This window comes from Pelodiscus sinensis, chromosome 9, assembly GCF_049634645.1.
Source record: "Pelodiscus sinensis isolate JC-2024 chromosome 9, ASM4963464v1, whole genome shotgun sequence".
NCBI lineage: Eukaryota > Metazoa > Chordata > Testudines > Trionychidae > Pelodiscus > Pelodiscus sinensis.
The window spans coordinates 46,829,433-46,846,504 of NC_134719.1; the positions used below are offsets into that span (position 1 = coordinate 46,829,433).

Below are 17,072 nucleotides of genomic sequence, written 5' to 3' on the forward strand. Positions count from 1 at the left end.
TTGTATTCTAGCAACTAAAATCTAAGGTGTAATAAGCTTTTCCTATATAAAGGGGCGTCTGTTGGCCTGCTGGCCACCCTCTGCAATGGGACCCCGGTCCTAGCAGTAAAGACACGGACATTAAACCTTTTCTCGGAAACACACACACACACACACACACACACTGCCCTGACCGTCGGCTGACAGAATTGGCGTAGTCGGCAGGATTGTGCTATTGGTTCAGATACAGCAGCATGAAGCCAGTCACGATTGACATGGATCTTAGCTGTATCTGACGGACCGAGTGCTGTCCCCGGAGTGCTGGGGAGAAGCGGCTTGTTCTGCCACGGGTGGGGCCGAGTGCGAGCCCACACGAGCGGCGTCCAGCTGCGCCGCCGCGGTCCTGGCCGGGCCGGGAGGACAGGACTCCAATTCGGCCCCGCCGTGCCGGACAGCGCAAGCGCCCGGCAGGATGACACCACCCGGCGGAGGAGGTGGCCCCGCCCCGCGGCAGGAGACGTCATTGGGGAGGGATGCTCAAAAGGAGTGCCGCTGCTGGAGTAGAGGAGGAGTTGCTGCCGGACGGAGGGCGGCCAGGCGGAGGCATCTCGGGCCCCGGCTACGGACACTCGAGAGACCCAGCTGCCATGGCGATGCGACGAGGGAGGTAGGAAGTGACCCAGGGCAGGGTACTGGAACCCAGGGGGTTGGTGTGTTAAGGGGACCCTCTCCCCCACCAACCAGGACTGGGGGTAGCACCCCCCAGACCTTAGGGCCCTGGGTCGGGGCTCGGAGTGAGGGCAGGCCCAAGCCCCCCTATCCTCCCCCACCAGCGCAGACACCAGTGAGTCAACCCAATTGTGGACCGGTCCTGCAGGGCACCAGGGGCAGGGTACCAGAGTGTAGGGAGCACCAAAGACGGAGACCTTGGGTGAGGGACGACGGAGGGGCAGGACAGCAGCCCTGTGCGGCCCGGAGGGGGTCGCCCCGGCACCACGCCTCTCCACATGTGGTAGAGAATGTGGGTACTGTTGGTGGGGTATTGACGGTGGGTTTCTCCTGGGGAGAACACAGGGGAACCAGACCGGGATGCCACGGACCAGACATGGAGACCCCCAAATTGTTGGAATGGATGGTGGAAACCCAACACCAAAACCACCACCAACAGACGCAGTTAATCCAGCAACTGATGACGCAAGCCCAGGAGCAGCAGAGACAACTGATCCGGGAGCTTTGTGACCGACCTCTGCCCCTGATGGGGGGAGGGGAGACAACGGGGGGCGAACCCCCCAGGCCCCGATCCGCTTCACCAAGATGAGCCACTCAGACGACCCGGAGGCGTACCTCGTGATGTTTGAGCGGGTGGCGGTAGTGGCCCGGTGGCCCGAAGAACAATGGGTGACCATCCTGGCGCCCTACCTTACAGGTCCAGCCCAGCTTGCATACAGGGGCCTCTCGGCGAGAGAAGCCCTCCATTATCACCGGGTCAAGGAGGCTATCCTGGACCAGCTGGGCATTACCCTGGAGACCCAACGACAGAAGTTCTGGGACATGAGATACGCCGACGGGGCACGGTCCCGGGCGGTGGCGCAGAGGATCCGAGAGGCGAGGAGCCGCTGGCTCGACCCAGAGGGGAAGACCGGCCTGCAAGTGGCTGAGATGGTCTATTTGGAGCAGTTCACTCACATACTCCCACCGGAGGGACAGAGGTGGGTCCGCCGACATTGGCCCGGAGCAGTGGGCCTTATGGAAGACTTTCTCACCACCGAGGGGATTGGCGAACCCGGGCGGCCTTGGATGGGGACCCCACGTGCCACGCCATCCAGCACGGGGCTCCGGAGGGCGAAGGAGGGGTCTGCGAGGGAGGGCGCAACGCAAAAGGGGTGGACAAGAAGAGGCGACTAGCCCCGGTCTGGTCATGGCTGGCCCCGAAGGACACCGCGAGTCAGGGAGGGGGGCCACCTCCGGATGTACCGCGTCACCCGGACCCCGAGCCCAAGGAAAACCTCTGTTTCGAGTGTGGACAGGAGGGGCACTTCCAACGCGATTGCCCTTTTATGGACTGCTCTTTCGGACAGGCGCTCACCCTGTACCAGGGCAGACCGGAGGAGAGGCCCCGACTGATGGTACAGGTCCACCTCAGCCCCTATGTATAGACGCCCTCGTTGATACCGGGAGTAGCCAGACCCTGGTCAGAGAGGACCTCGTGGACCCCGCGACTCCGAGGGGACCCCCGGTGAGGATGCAGTGCATCCACGGAGACGTCCGGGAGTACCCCACGGCCCGGGTAACTCTGACCAACGAGGGAGGAGAGACTCAGTGCCAGGTGGCCTTAGCGCCGCAGCTACCCTACCCTCTGATACTGGGACACGACTGGAGGGGGTTTCACCGCCTATGGGCAGTGTGGCGCAGGCCAACAGAAGATGGGCAAGCCTGTGCGGCTGAACCCGCTATCCCAGAGGCCCCCTCCACGGCGGACGCAGAGGGGCACAGAGGGACGGTGGCAACTCATGATGGAGGAGGTCCTCGAGGGGAGAGACTTCGTCGAGGCCCAACAGGCCGACGCCTCCCTCCGCCGAGCATGGGAATACGCGACCAACGGGGCAGTGGACGATCCCGACGACGGACAAAACAAGACAAGGTTCGAGGTACATGCGGACCGGCTGTATCGCGCTTTTAGGGACCTGGTAGGCGGGGGTGACCGGAGACAATTACTTGTCCCGCTCACCCATAGGAAAGCAGTCCTGGAGCTGGCCCATGATAACCCGTGGGCCAGGCACCTGGAGGTGGAAAGACCCTCCAGAGAATACTGCAAAGGTTCTATTGGCCCAGGGTGTACCGGGAGGTGCGCAACTTCTGCCAGTCCTGTGAGGCGTGCCAAACGACAGCGTTGGGAAGGGTCCTTAAGGCCCCTTTAGTGCCCATGCTGCTGGTGAATGAGCCCTTCAAGCGGATTGCCCTCAACCTAGTGGGACCCCTTGAACAATCTAAGACGGGGAATAAGTACATCATGGTGGTCATAGACTATACCATGCGGTACCCCGAGGCGGTCCCGCTAAAGAACACCACCACCCCTACCCTCGCCACCGAACTGGTGCGGATATTCGCGAGGGTGGGGATCCCCAAGGAGATCCTGATAGACCAGGGCACCAATGTAACCTCCCGCTTAATGGCCGAACTGGGTAAACTGATGGAGATCAAGCTCCTCAGAACGTCGGCCTACCACCTCCAGGCAGATGGCTTGGTAGAACATTTTAATCGAACACTGAAGGCAATGCTTCGCCGATTTGTGGACGAGGACCCTAGCGGCTGGGACACCCTACTCCCCGCTTTGCTGTTTGCAATCAGGGAGGTCCCGCAGGCGTCCACGGGGTACTCCCCCTTTGAACTCCTATACGGGCGAAGACCCCGCGGGATATTGGACGTCCTGAGGGAGGCCTGGGAAGAACACGGCCCGAGGGGAATGAGTACGGTCCGGTATATTATACCACTCAGGGAGCGGTTGCAAAGGCTGGCCGAGTTCACCAAGGTCAATCTCACCCAGGCTCAGGAAAAGCGGGCCCGCAATTACAACTGGGGCACCGAACGGCGGAGCTTCGAGCCCGGGGACCAGGTATTGGTACTCCTCCCCTCCCAGGAGTCCAAGTTGCTGGCCAAGTGGCAGGGCCCGTTCAAGATTCTCCGAAGTTTCGGGGAAGTGGATTACGAGGTACGGCAGGAGGGGAAGAGGCGAACCATCCAAATTTACCATGTGAACTTATTGAAAAGGTGGCAGGTTCGCGAGCAACTGCTGGTTGTCCCAGAGGAACGCGAGGTAGACCTAGGTCCGTGGGTTGGAAACTTAGCCCCCTCACTGCCGGTGCGAATGCAGGCAGCCCTGACACCGAATCAACAAGACGACCTCCGCCTCCTACTCCAGCAGTACCCGACAGTACTGTCAACTACGCCGGGAAGGACGGCCATGACAAGCCATCACATCATGACCACGCCCGGTACGAAGGTGTGCGACGCCATCCGCCCCCGCCCCCGAAAGATGTGGGACACGGTATGGGGAGAGGTCCAGGCGATGCCGGAACTAGGGGTCATGGAAGAATCCCATAGCGAGTGGAGGAGCCCCATTGTCCTCGTGCCCAAACCTGATGGACCCTCAGGTTTTACATAGATTTTAGAAAAGTGAACGCCCTCTCTCGGTTTGACGCGTACCCCATGCTGGCCCGAGGAACTGCTGGCCCGATTGGGGGGGCTAAATACATCTCGACCCTCGATTTATCCAAGGGCTATTGGCAGATTCCCCTTACCCCCGCATCGAAAAAGAAAACCGCGTTTTACACTCTGTTAGGACTATTTCAGTTTGTAACAATGCCCTTTGGCCTGCACGGCGTGGCGGCCATCTTCCAAAGGCTTATGGATAAGCTGCTACACGACCACCGGCAATACGCCACGGCCTACATCGACGATATTGCCGTCTTTAGTAGGTCGTGGGCTGACCAACCCCAACAAGTGCCGGTTCGGGAGGCAAGAAGTCACCTACCTCGGGTACACGGTCGGGGGTGGGATGCTGAAGCGGCTCATAGATAAGATCGAAGCACTGAGAGACTACTCGGCCCCAAAAACAAAGAAACAGGTCCGCCAGCTACTGGGGCTGGCCGGGTATTACCACCGCTTTGTGCCGGACTTCGCAGCCATAGCAGGCCCCTTGACAGACCTGACCAAAAAAGATCAGCCGACGAAGGTTTTTTTTGTAATGTTGTGTTGAATTTTGGTTGTATACTCTTCAGGGCAAAAACTGGGGCCTTATTTGTTTTGTAAGGAATATAACACAGATTTAGGAACTTAGCAATAACGCACAAACTTGTAGATGGAATATAGAAAGGATGGGCCCATTTCTCTTTCTTGTTGCACAGATTTGGAAAAGTCCACTTCACATCTTTCCACCTCCCATGGGTGCTGAAATATCAGGGCATGCTAAGTTCTTTCATTTCTTAATTTGGTGGGTCGAAGTCCCTCCACAGAAATACAGGAAGTGGCATTCTTCAGTACCTAAAATGCTAAGTGTTTCTTTTTCACTTCTCCTGAAAAAGGCTATGTCTACACTAGCCCCCTAGTCCGAACTAGGGAGGCTAATGTAGGCATTTGAAGTTTCAAATTAAGCCCAGGATTTAAACATCCTGGGCTTTATTTGCATCTTCCCGTGCAAAAAATTGTGCCTGCACGGGAAGATGAAAATAAAGCCCAGGATATTTAAATCCCAGGCTTCATTTGCAACTTCAAATGCCTACCTTAGCCTCCCTAGTTTGAACTAGGGGGTGAGTGTAGTCATACCCATACTGCTTAAGACAGAGCACTCCTATCATATTTTATTTCTAGGTTATGTCCATGCATGAACTTGGAGTAAATGGCTAGGTTTGGAAATTAAATTAATCAGCTAGTGTTTTGGGAAATTATACAGGTTTAGCAATTAAGGAAATTAATCTTTCCCCTGTGAAGAGAACAACACATATAGGATTAGTTTATATGTAATAAGCTTTTTTAATTACTATTTTGTCACATTTCCATTTCATTGCTACCTAGCCTTTAAACATTTACAGACTAACCTGCAAACAGAGTTTGAATCTATATGGGTATGTCTACACTAGCTCATATCCCAGGCTTTATTAGCATGTTCCCATCCGGCCGCCATTTTTAAATCCCCCTAAGTTCAAATGAACTGCCGGCTGCTACACGCGGCAGTTTAAAGTTAATCTGAACTAAGTCCTTAGGTCGGATTAACTCTTACACCTCATTCCACAAGGAGTTACAGTTAATCCGAACTAAGGACCTTAGTTCGGATTAACTTTAAACTGCTGCATGTAGCCACAGGCAATTCGTTCGAACTAAGGGGGATTTAAAAATGGCGGCCGGACGGGAACATTCAAATAAAGCCTGGGATATTTAAATCCCGGGCTTCATTTGCAACTCCGATTGCCGGATTTGCCTACCTAGCTCGAATTAACGAGCTAGTGTAGACATACCCTATGACATTTGATGTTTAATATGAAAACCAATGTATTCTTCCACTTAAGGTATTTAAAACAGAAACAATCCTAGTAGATCATGCTTTATTCAGACTGACATGGCCAGATACATCACTTATTAGATTCTTAATTTGTTTTACAAATGGAGATGATAGTATGGGATTGAATTGCTACTATCCTGGCACCAGGCATACTTGCTTCTGAGAGGATTTCTTAACATTGCCATTTAATATTGAACTCATGAGTTTTCAGAGTCCTGAAATTGTTTATATGTTAACTGAATATGAAGATGTTTATCTAGGAGATGTGTGACAGGTGATAGGTACATTAACTGTTTGTTCTCACAGTTGGACTAACTAACATTTGCAGCTCTGGTCTCCCCCTATTTCTTTTAATTCAAAAGCAGAAGGCTGGTATTAAATATATTTGTTGTTTAAAGATGATGGTGAAGTGATGCTCCTTTCATGACATTGACCTGTCTTTGCCTTCTGTTTATTTAACCCAAACAAATCTTCCAGAGCCAAAGAAAGATTCAAGAAATCTATCCCATTGTCTAGATAGGCCTTTATATTTCTGTAGAGACTACTTATTTAAATTCTGTTCTGAAACACAGATTTAATATTTCCTGATTAATATAATTCTAAAATAACCATATCAAAATAAATTCTTTTGGGTGTTCTTTTAGGCATCACAACTGGTTATGGATTTTGTTTCTTTCGTCCTTAGAGGTAATCTGCCAGCCACCAACAATTAACAATGGGACATTAATTACTCTAAAGAGAGTTTTCAAGGAGCATGATCAGTTGCAGTTTACTTGTAATAAAGGATATAAATTCGGTGAAAGATCTGATGCAGAATGTACCGAAAATGGATGGCATCCAAATCCATCTTGCAAAGGTCAGCTTTTGTTCATTTTATACTGCTTGTTCTGTTACTTTTATTTTGCTAGCCAATGATGGTCTTGATCCTCAAATAGTACTCACAAATAATATACGTTCAAAAGCAATGACTCTGAAAAGATTATAGTGATCATAGCAGAAAACAACTAAACCGTGATGCTAAGGCAAAAAGTCTAATGCAATTATTGTGTAAAGTATATTGTGTAAAGTATAAAGTGGGGTAGAGTAAATAGAAGTAGGGAGGTGGGTTTTTTTTACTTATACATAAAGCATTTGTGACACCAATACTGGAAATATTGTATCCAGTTCTGATGTCCACATTTTAGGAAGTATGTTGAAAAAATGGAAAGGAAGCAGAAAGGAGGCACAATTAGTTATCTGGACAAATATCTTACAATGAGATACTTAAACTAAACTAAATGAGCTTCTTATCAAAAGGAATAGTAAGGCATAAATTGATTACATTGTATTATCTTCATGGAGAGAAAATAGCAGATACGGCAGGGTGCTCTAATGTAACAGAAAGTTATAGGGAGAGCCAATGGCTGGAATCAACTCAGACAAATTTCAATTAGAAATAAGTCATGACTTTTGTAACCAATTTGAACAAAGTATCAAGAGAACTGATAGATTCTTCATGTCTTGATGTCTTCAATTCAAGACCTTTATGCCTTTCTGGAATATATGCTCTAATCAAATGAAAAATATAAGTGGCTGGCCAAATTCAATCCTTTGTGTTATACTGGAGGCTGAACTGGAAGATCCTTTCAGTTCTGAAAATCCATGAATCTATGATGTCAGAAATTAGAAATAAGAATAGGGAGGAGTAAAAGTCATATTTTAACCCCTGCCTATCCTGGCAAGGCTTTGTAGTCATGAATTTTGAAAAGTGAGGCCTACATGGTTATAAAATAGATGCAAGCAACTACTAAGAAATATTCAGTATTTGAAATGTCATGGAAATGTGAGTCTGGTCTTGCCATCCCGACTTATGTGACTACTTACCAGGCAAGTAATACTCAGCATAAGATTAGTACAATTTTCTCCATATGAGCATACTTAAATTGAAAAAGAAATGTTGGCATTTTCATCAATGCATTTATGTGTAGAAATTGGACAAAATAGAAAGAGAACTCATTTCAAAAAGCTCCCTGATACAGAACACTAAATTGAACCAAAGCAGTATCTAGAAAAGTTTGTATTGAATTTTCTGAGTTTATTTTGGAGTGCAACGAGAACTGAAAAGCATGATGAACTTTCTTTTTTTCATGGAAACTTCAGCTAGCTTGATTCATTATTCCTATCAATAAATGAAGATTTGTGGAGGTAATACATAATTGCACCACTGCAATTTTGTTGGAAAAATTGCTGTTTTTCCAACAAAACTTGAGGAATGTCTACATTGCAATTGTGTTCTTCCACAAGAAAGAACAGAAGGGTTTCTCATTCTATGAGGAAGAAGGCTTTTTGAGAAAGAGCTCTTTCATGAAAAAGCATGTGTAGACGGGGAAGAGGGAGGTTTATAGGAATAAGAGCTTTGTTGGTGGCCATTCCATCCATTGCAATCACAGCTTACATGCAAGAGAGCATCCATTCAGTCTGGATGCTCTCTTTTGAAAAAGCAGATCGCTTTTTTGATGCACTTTTGCAGTGTGGATGCTGTTTCGGAAGAAGTTTTTCAGAAGCTCTCATCTGAAAAAGCTTCTTCTGAAAGAAGACCTGTAGTCTAGACAAAGCTTAATAAATTGCTTATGGAGGTTATGGAATCTGCCTCACTGGAGATTTTTATGAGCAGGTTAGACAAACACTTGTCAAGGATGGTCTAGATCAGAGTTTCTGAAAGTGTTCCATGGAATCACTTTGAGAAACATGTTAACTGACCACCCCGGTTTATTTATTTACCAGTGCCATGGCCACACAGACTCGTGGCTGCTGTTGGCTCCGTTTCACTCTTTGCAGCCAAGCAGAGCAGAAGAAAGTGGTGGCCCAGCCCACACCACTTCCCGCAGTTCCCGTGGGCTGCAAAGGACAAAACTGAACCAACGGGAGGCTCCATCGCCATGGCACCAGTAAATAAATAATCCAGGGTGGACGGTTAATGTTTTTCTCAAAGTGATTCCACTTTGGGGACAGGACTTGATGACCTCTTGTGAATCCTTCCAGTTCTAGGGTACGTCGAGACTACAGGCTTTTGTCAACAGAAGTTTTGTCGACAGATACTGTCGACAAAGCTTCTGTCGACAAAGAGCGTCTAGACTACATTCAGTTCTGTCGACAAAGCAAGCTGCTTTGTCGACATAACAGTGTGGACGCAAAGGACAGTTTAGATGCAATAATGCCTTCTGTCAACAGAACTCTGTCAACAGAAGGCGTTATTCCTCGTAAAATGAGGTTTACCAGCGTCAACAAAACTGCTGAGTTCTGTCGACATTATGTTGACAGAACTCAGCGGTAGTGTAGACGCAGGTTTAGTTTTGTCGACAAAAGTCCACTTTTGTCAACAAAACCCTGTAGTCTAGACACACCCCTAGTGTTCTTTGACTCTATGATTCTTTGAATTATCTGCTAAACAAGTGCTGTCATTTCTATTTTATTAAGCGTCTACAAGTTAATTGAGCTATGAAGTGGTGGTGCCCATGGGCCGATTTAACTTATCAGAGAATCTAGGCGATCTGACAGCCTCAATGACAAAATAAAATAAAATACAATCTTCCATTACAGCTTTTAAAAGGCCATTCCTATTATGGTGGGAACTGTTGTCACTGGGGGCAGAGGTTGAGCTAAATATATAATTAATTCAGTAAGGAGAAGAGATGTAATTGGCAGGAAGAGGAACTAATGGGGAAGCACAGAGAGTGAGCTGGATGTGGTAGAGAAGGCTAAGTGGAAGGAACTTTCTTAACATGTGCCCAGGGAGTCAACAGCCTCCATGGGCCCCTGAGCAAGAGCTCCAGGTTCTCAGAAAGGGCGGATCTTCAGGCAGACGGGATGGGCAAGGACAGCCAGTCCTTTATGCTGCCCAGAGCATACCACACTGCTCCTCCAGAGCCGATAGAGCCACACAAAGCATGTGGCACAGCATTCCACCATGAATTTAAAGCAGCAGGGCCTCCGTCCACCAACACTGTTACAGTAGCACTGGTGGCCAGAGGCTCGAGCCCTTTAAATCACATGCCTATACTATGGTTTGCAGCACTTGGAATCTAAAGATTAAAGATCTTATGGGGGAAAGAAACTGTGTGTATGATATAAATAAGAGAGCACACAAATGAAAGAGATAGTGCAGAACATTAGGTAGCTGAATGAGCATCCTCTGACAAATCCTTAAAAAACCCTTCAAGGAGAGTTAGATGGCTGGATGGGAGATGAGCAGTCTGGAAGCAGTGGGATTTTGTCATCAAGGCTGCATCCTTAATCTCATGGGTTACGATCACACCATTGGGCATTCATCTTGATCCTGAAAGATGTTTTGACAAAACTGGAACACAGTAATGGACCGACAAGACATTGTCACCTTCACTGTCTCCAGCTAAATCTTGAATACCTCCCGTTGGCTCCGTTTTGCCCTTTGCAGCCCACGGGAACGGCGGGAAGTGGTGTGGGCTGGGCCACCACTTCCTCCTGCTCTGCTTGGCTGCAAAGAGTGAAATGGAGCCAACAGCAGCCAGGAGTCTGTGTGGCCATGGCACTGGTAAATAAACAAACTGGAGTGGTCAGTTAACGTGTTTCTTGTTGTCCTTCGTTCTGTCATGTCATTTTCCACCCGTGCCATATCTTTACTAGCTATCTCTCAGTTTGCCTTTGGTTAGTACAGTGTTTCTCAAAGTTGCTCCCCTTGACTAAAACACTGAACCACAGCCAAAAGGACCCTCAGGCTCTGTGGCTGCAGAGCTAGTAAGTAGCCAAACTGGGGATGTGGGCAAGGGGTGAGGGCACTCACCTGAGGGGTGCAAGGTGGTGGGCCAGCTAGCTTCCCCCATTAGAAAGGCAGGATAAGGCACCCACTGAAGACACAGTGGTGGGGATGGTTGCGGCATAGCATAAGGGTGAGGACACTCACCTGGGATGGTGGGTTTGATTCACATAGCAGTTTTCTGAGAGTGGCTTCATTGACCAATTTGAGAAATGCTGGCTCAGTAAAAGCCTGGTCTAGCCAGCCAGGATTGTACAGTTTGCAACACTGCTATGATCCCATAACCAAAAAAAATTAGCTAAAGGCAATCCCTAAATAGGTACACATTTGCCAGGTGCCAGATAAAGGGATTTGCTTTGTTTATGTTTCTCCAGCATTGAAGTTGCAAGTATGAATCGGCACCAGAGACAAAAGCTGAGTTGTCTGTTTTTGGTATTCCTTTATTTCCCATTTTGTTTTATTTTGTCTTGAAGCAGGATCCAAATTTAACAATAGCAGCTCCAACCCATCTGAACTAACATCTCTTTTCCTCGTTAAAGAACAGTTGCCAACATCTTTAATACCGTCTAAAAATAGTCATAGAGTTATTCTTATAATACTCTCCACTGCTAGAGGAGTAGGACATAAGGGATGCTGTTTAAAATAAAAAGTCTTATTTTATACCTTACATTTCAAATGCGTTATCTGCATTTTCTTCTTTTTTTCCATGTCTTTAAAATGTTAACATGACTTAAATGATTTATTTGCCATGGGCTCTCTTATTCTATCCAGCCAAATACACCAAGGATGCAGTGTGGAAGAGATTAGACAAATCCAGTACAGTCACATTTAGGTCTCTGGGAGACTTCATTTCTTGGATAATGTTTTTCCACAGTAGTCAGAATGATGCTTAAAACAACAGCTGCTCCATTCTGAAACCCAAAATAAAATAAACTACCTCAAGCAAATATTCACATCAAAAGAGCTATAGAATTTTAGTCCATAGGAATTTTACTGTGCCAATTTTATGAAGATGATGTTCAGATATGAAAAGCTACAGATTGGACCTCCCTGGTCTGACACCCTTAGAATCTGACTGATCCCGAATGACCAAGGAAGGTCATTTCTGGGATCCCCCTGCCACTGCCCTCCCATCAGCCATAGCCCTGTTGCCTTTCTCTGAGCCAGATTCCCCCTGCGGCAAGCCCCTTGGCTCAGGGCTCTTGGCCCCACCATGGCAGCCCTGCCACTGGAAGCACAGCCCCACTATCAGCCTCCCAACCCCTCAGAGCAGTCCTCTTGCTGGGATTCAGCTGGGTGGCAGCCCTGCTTGGGATTCAGCTTCATGGGGCAGCCCTGTTGCCTCCCAGCCTCACCAGCACCTCCACTGGATGGCAGCAAGGCTACTGAGTTCTTTGCTGCACCATCAGTCCCACTCCTGGGTTCTTAGCCCTGTCATCAGGCAATTCCATGGTTGGGCTCCTGGCCCCATGTACAACCTGCTGTCATCTAGTCCTGCCAGACAGTTGGGCTTCTGGGAAGCAGCAGGGATGCTGGGCTCCCGACCCTCATTGCCAGATAACTCTATTGCCTCCCAGAGTTGCCAGCCTGGGTGGCAGCCAGTTGCACTGCCACAGGGCAGATCTTCCACTGAGCTCCAGCCCTGCTGTAGGGCTCCAGCTACCAGCCCTCCATGGGACTCTTTGGTCCTGGAATATACCTGGTCCTTTTGGACTATGGAAGTTGCTGGACCAGAGAGTCCCAGTTAAGAGAAGTTCAACCTGTAGTAAAGCTAGTAAACAAGTTAAGGTACATCTACTCTGCAGCATTATTTAAAATAAGCTATTTGGGTACATCTACACTAGCCCACTATTCGAACTAGGGAGGCTAATGAGGGCGACCGAAATTGCTAATGAAGCACGGGATTTAAATATCCCACGCTTGATTAGCATAATCCTGGCCGGTCACCATTTTGGAAACTGACTAGCCCGAAGTAACTGCCAGCGTTTACATGTGGCAGAGAAGCGGGATTCCGAGATAAACCCTTTAGTTCAAATTAACTGCTACTCCTCATGGAATGAGGTTTAAGAGTTAATTCAAACTAAAGGGTTTATCTTGGAATCCTGCTTCTCTGCCGCATGTAGATGAGGGCAGTTACTTCGAGCTAGTCAGTTTCCAAAATGGTGACCGGCCGGGAATATGCTAATCAAGCGCGGGATATTTAAATTCCATGCTTCATTAGAAATTTTGGTCGCCCTCATTATCCTCCTTAGTTCGAACTAGGGGGCTAGTGTAGACGTACCCTTTCAGAATAATAACTCCCAAAATAGTTATTTAGATATAGGCTTTATTCCTCATGAAATGAGGATTTATTATTCTGGAATGAGAACCCATTATTTTGAAATTATTTTGAAATAACAGGCTTACTGTGTAGATGTTTACCTTGTTAATTTGAAATAACTCTTGTTATTTCAAAATAACATTGTAATGTAGACATTCCCTAAGATACAAATGATCTTAACTGAAGGGGAGACTTACAGCATAATATCCTGTTTCCAGTTGTTAAACTTATTTGTGTATTTCTGTTTAGAAATTACATGTGATCCTCCATCAGTGGCTAATGGAACCTACCACCCTCCAAGGAAAGTGTTCAAAGAAGAGGATATAATCAGAGTGAGCTGTAAAGCAGGATTTCACTTTGATACAAATAATAGGAACAATATTGCCGAATGCACAAAGACTGGGTGGATGCCTTTTCCAAGATGTACCTGTAAGTTGGTTTTAATTTATATTTAAAACTGTTACTGCCCAGTTATACAAGTATTTATATAATTTCTGCAACTGACAATGTAAAAAGAAATGAAACAGACATAACTACAAGTTTTACCTTAATGGACTTAGATAAACATCTGTGAAAATCAGATGATATGGTATAAGTTAGTAGAGTTGTAAATTACTATACGTATGTGCTATGATTTGTTTGAGAAATGTGCTAGATTCAACTTTCAACAGGGAAGATTTGTAACTGTGTGTATCCAAATGGTAGAATGTCAAAAATAAGACTGATGTACTGAATGAATGGTAAAACAAAAACCTATAGGTCATAATTGGATTCTGAGTCAATCACTGAGGCTATGTCTACACAGCAGGGCTACATCGAAATTAAGCTGCGCAATTCAGCTACGTTGATTGCATAGCTGAAGGTGAAATAGCTTAACAGCTGTGGTGCTGCCTACATAACAGAAAGTCGAAGGAAGAACACTCTTCCTTCAACTTCCCTTACTCCTCATGAACTGAGGGTTACAGGAGTCAGAGTAAGAAGTCCTCCACCAGCTGAAATCTACTCGCGAGTATATAAGTGGATTTGTTGAGCCCTGATAATGACAGTTATTCTGAAATAATGCTGATGTATAGACAAAGCCATACATAATAGCCCTAGGTTTGTACCATATTTTTCTTCCCTCATTATCAATTTTCTAAAACAGTCAGATCCTATTACAGTAAAACTCCAATAGTCTGGCATCCAATAGTCCCACACTCCTGATAGTCCGTCATTAAAATGGCAAGAGCCTAGTGAGTGAGCCTCATCAAAAAATGAGTCACAAGGTAACAGCGGCAGCAGCTGAACTGAGCAAAAAGGGTAAAAAAGGCTTAAAAAATCTAAAACATTACAGTATACTGTATACAGTATGTACAATAAAAGGGTTAAGAACACTTTATATACAATTTATAATGTATACAGTATATATATATAACCTGCTTATAGTACCTCCTGATAGTCCGGCATATCTGATAATCCAGCACCACCTAAATCCCATAGGTTCTGGATTATTGGAAGTCTCCTGTAGTAGGACAATATTACCAATATGAGAGAGAAGATAACCCTGATCATTAGAGTGTACATGTTCTGAACTCCTCACTCCAGTTAATGTAACATTCAAGTAATAAAGTACAAACGCTGAGAAGAGAACTAGAATGCGAATATTCAGAACTTAGCAAACTGGATTTTTCTTGCATATAGTTTGTAATAATATTTATTTTAAACTTTTTTCAAAGTGAGACCCTGTGAGTACCCACATATAGAAAACGGAGCATTAACTAGGACTTATGAATATTACAGAGAACAAATGTTTCCAGCAACGTTAGGTAGGACAATTCACTACCAATGTGATCAAGGTTACACACCTAAAACCAACGAAAGATACTCCATATGCACTAAAGAGGGCTGGAATCCCAAGCCACAGTGTCTTAGTAAGTACATATACATTTGTATTTTCTCTAAAAAATTTACTGTACTATAAATACTAATATTTATACAGTGCAGTGCATCATTGGATGGACCAGGACTGGGAACTGGGTGAGTGTTACTACTTCATTGCTCCGTTCCGGCTCCTGCATTCTCCTAGCCAAGATTGTCATCCAAGGATACAAGTCTCTCTTTAAAAGGATTCTTCTTCACACCAGATAGTAGCAACAGCATTAGAAGGCACCAGAAGTGGGAACAGGCTTTCAGTAAATTGGCTGTAGGATTTGGAGAGGTGCTTTTCTCTTTTGTCGCTTTTCCTCCCTCCTTGTTGCTGATCCTTCCACTAGCATTTCTCTCTCTCTTGAAAGGGAATAGTTTAAAGACTTAGTATCTCCCAGAGAGAGAGAGAAAGAGAAAGAAGATGCTGGGGTCTAGCAGTCTTAGAAAGTGTGAGCAAAGATCAATAGAAACCTACGTTGGGAGTGACCTATGAAGAGGGATATATTGTGTTGTGAAAGAAAAGCTAATGTGGTTCTTTTGTCTTGAGGATTTTCAATTGTCAGGAAATAGCCTGTGAGGGTGACAGACTTACAAGGATTATATACCCTTATGTGCTATTGTCCATGTCCCAGGTGTGTATGTACATACACACACTCACACGTACATGCGTGCATGTACATACTTTCTGTCTGCTGTGTGGATAATTCATTGTTTCTTAGAGCATGTCTAAATTACAAAGTTCAGTTCATTTAATGTAAGTTGACATGTAACTGATGTGTAACAATGCCAGTGGTGTGTGTCCTTGCTAGCGGTGCTTGCATGGATGCAGAGAGCAGTAAACTATGGCAAACCATCCCAGAGTGAAGCTAACTGCAGAGGAGACTGGGAAAGGTTGCAGTGCCTTACAGTACCAAACATTGTTGCTGTGTGGAATGGGAACCAGACTTCACATTCACAGGTGAAGTTTCCTCCCTTCCCCCAACTCTACTTGGTGTCAATCGCAAACAACCCACATTCTTGTACCTGTTTTCAAAAACCTGGCTTAGCGTGGTATATTTCATAGGCCGAGAAACATGGACCTCACTCAGCTGTGCACGCTTGCTGTGAAAGTTACAAATACCTTTCCTGAGACAGGAGTCACTGTGCAGAGCATTATGATGTCCTTCAAGCAGCCCCCTGAAGTCAGTTGTTGCTTGCAGTACGTGGATATGGTGGAACACTGTTTCTGAGTCTGAAAAACAAGCTCTGGCTGGTGGGGTAACATCATTATGCAACTCTGGGACAGTGAGCAGTGTTTACAGAATTTTTGAATGTAGAAGGGCACTTTCCAGGCGCTTTGTATAGAGCTTTCCCCAGAAGTGACACACAGCATTGCTAAAATGAGATGTGCTCTGATAGTGGACAAGTGAGTGGCAATCATTCTGTGGAAGCTTGTAAAGCCAAACCACTGCCATTCAGCAGGGACTCAATTTGGAGCCGGTAAATCCACATGAAAGCTGTGTGATCCCAACTTTCAGGTCCATTAATTGACTTCTGCTCAGCATGGTAGTGACTCTAGGAGATGTGTAGAACATAGAGGATGGTTTTGCTGAAATGGGATTTTCTAAGGTACATTTACACTGCACACTTATTTCAAAATAAGCTCTTTCAGAATAGAAACTCCGAAATAGCTGATTTAAAAATAGCATGTCTACGCTGCACATGCCCATCAATGAGCTATTTCAAAATAGAGCAAACAAACTGATTGGAGTCTCAGTCACGTTTAAAGCTCCCAGAAGCACTTCAGGCAGGGCATCACGACAGCTGTCACTTCTTTGAGCTGTTTCCTGAACCTATCTAAGGATTAAAGGGACCCCTGTCTACAGTCATTTCTCAGGCTCTTCTCCTTTGCCTACTTCCTTGAGGGACAGCAAAGCCTTACCACTGCCTGCTCTGGTTTCCCTTGCGGAAACCACAGCACTCCTGCCATGGAGCCAGGTCTGCCTCCAAGCAGTCAACGGCTCTTAGACCCCATGCCGCACCTCCTGCTGCAGTTACTGCAG

General features: G+C 46.4%; 1 protein-coding gene across 5 annotated transcripts in view; it reads left to right on the forward strand.

Moving 5' to 3' along the window:
• LOC102456902 (complement factor H-related protein 3-like) overlaps positions 1-17,072 on the forward strand; it is a 70,316-nt gene that overhangs the window by 19,966 nt on the left and 33,278 nt on the right. For 4 of the 5 annotated variants that reach the window (XM_075936710.1, XM_075936714.1, XM_075936713.1 and 1 more), the window contains 3 exons: positions 6,720-6,890; positions 13,375-13,554; positions 14,841-15,035. In XM_075936710.1, the coding sequence (XP_075792825.1) occupies positions 6,720-6,890; positions 13,375-13,554; positions 14,841-15,035 (546 nt within the window). Of the gene's footprint in view, positions 1-6,678; positions 6,891-13,374; positions 13,555-14,840; positions 15,036-17,072 lie in introns of all 5 variants that reach the window. The other variant, XM_075936712.1, reaches the window with a different exon arrangement.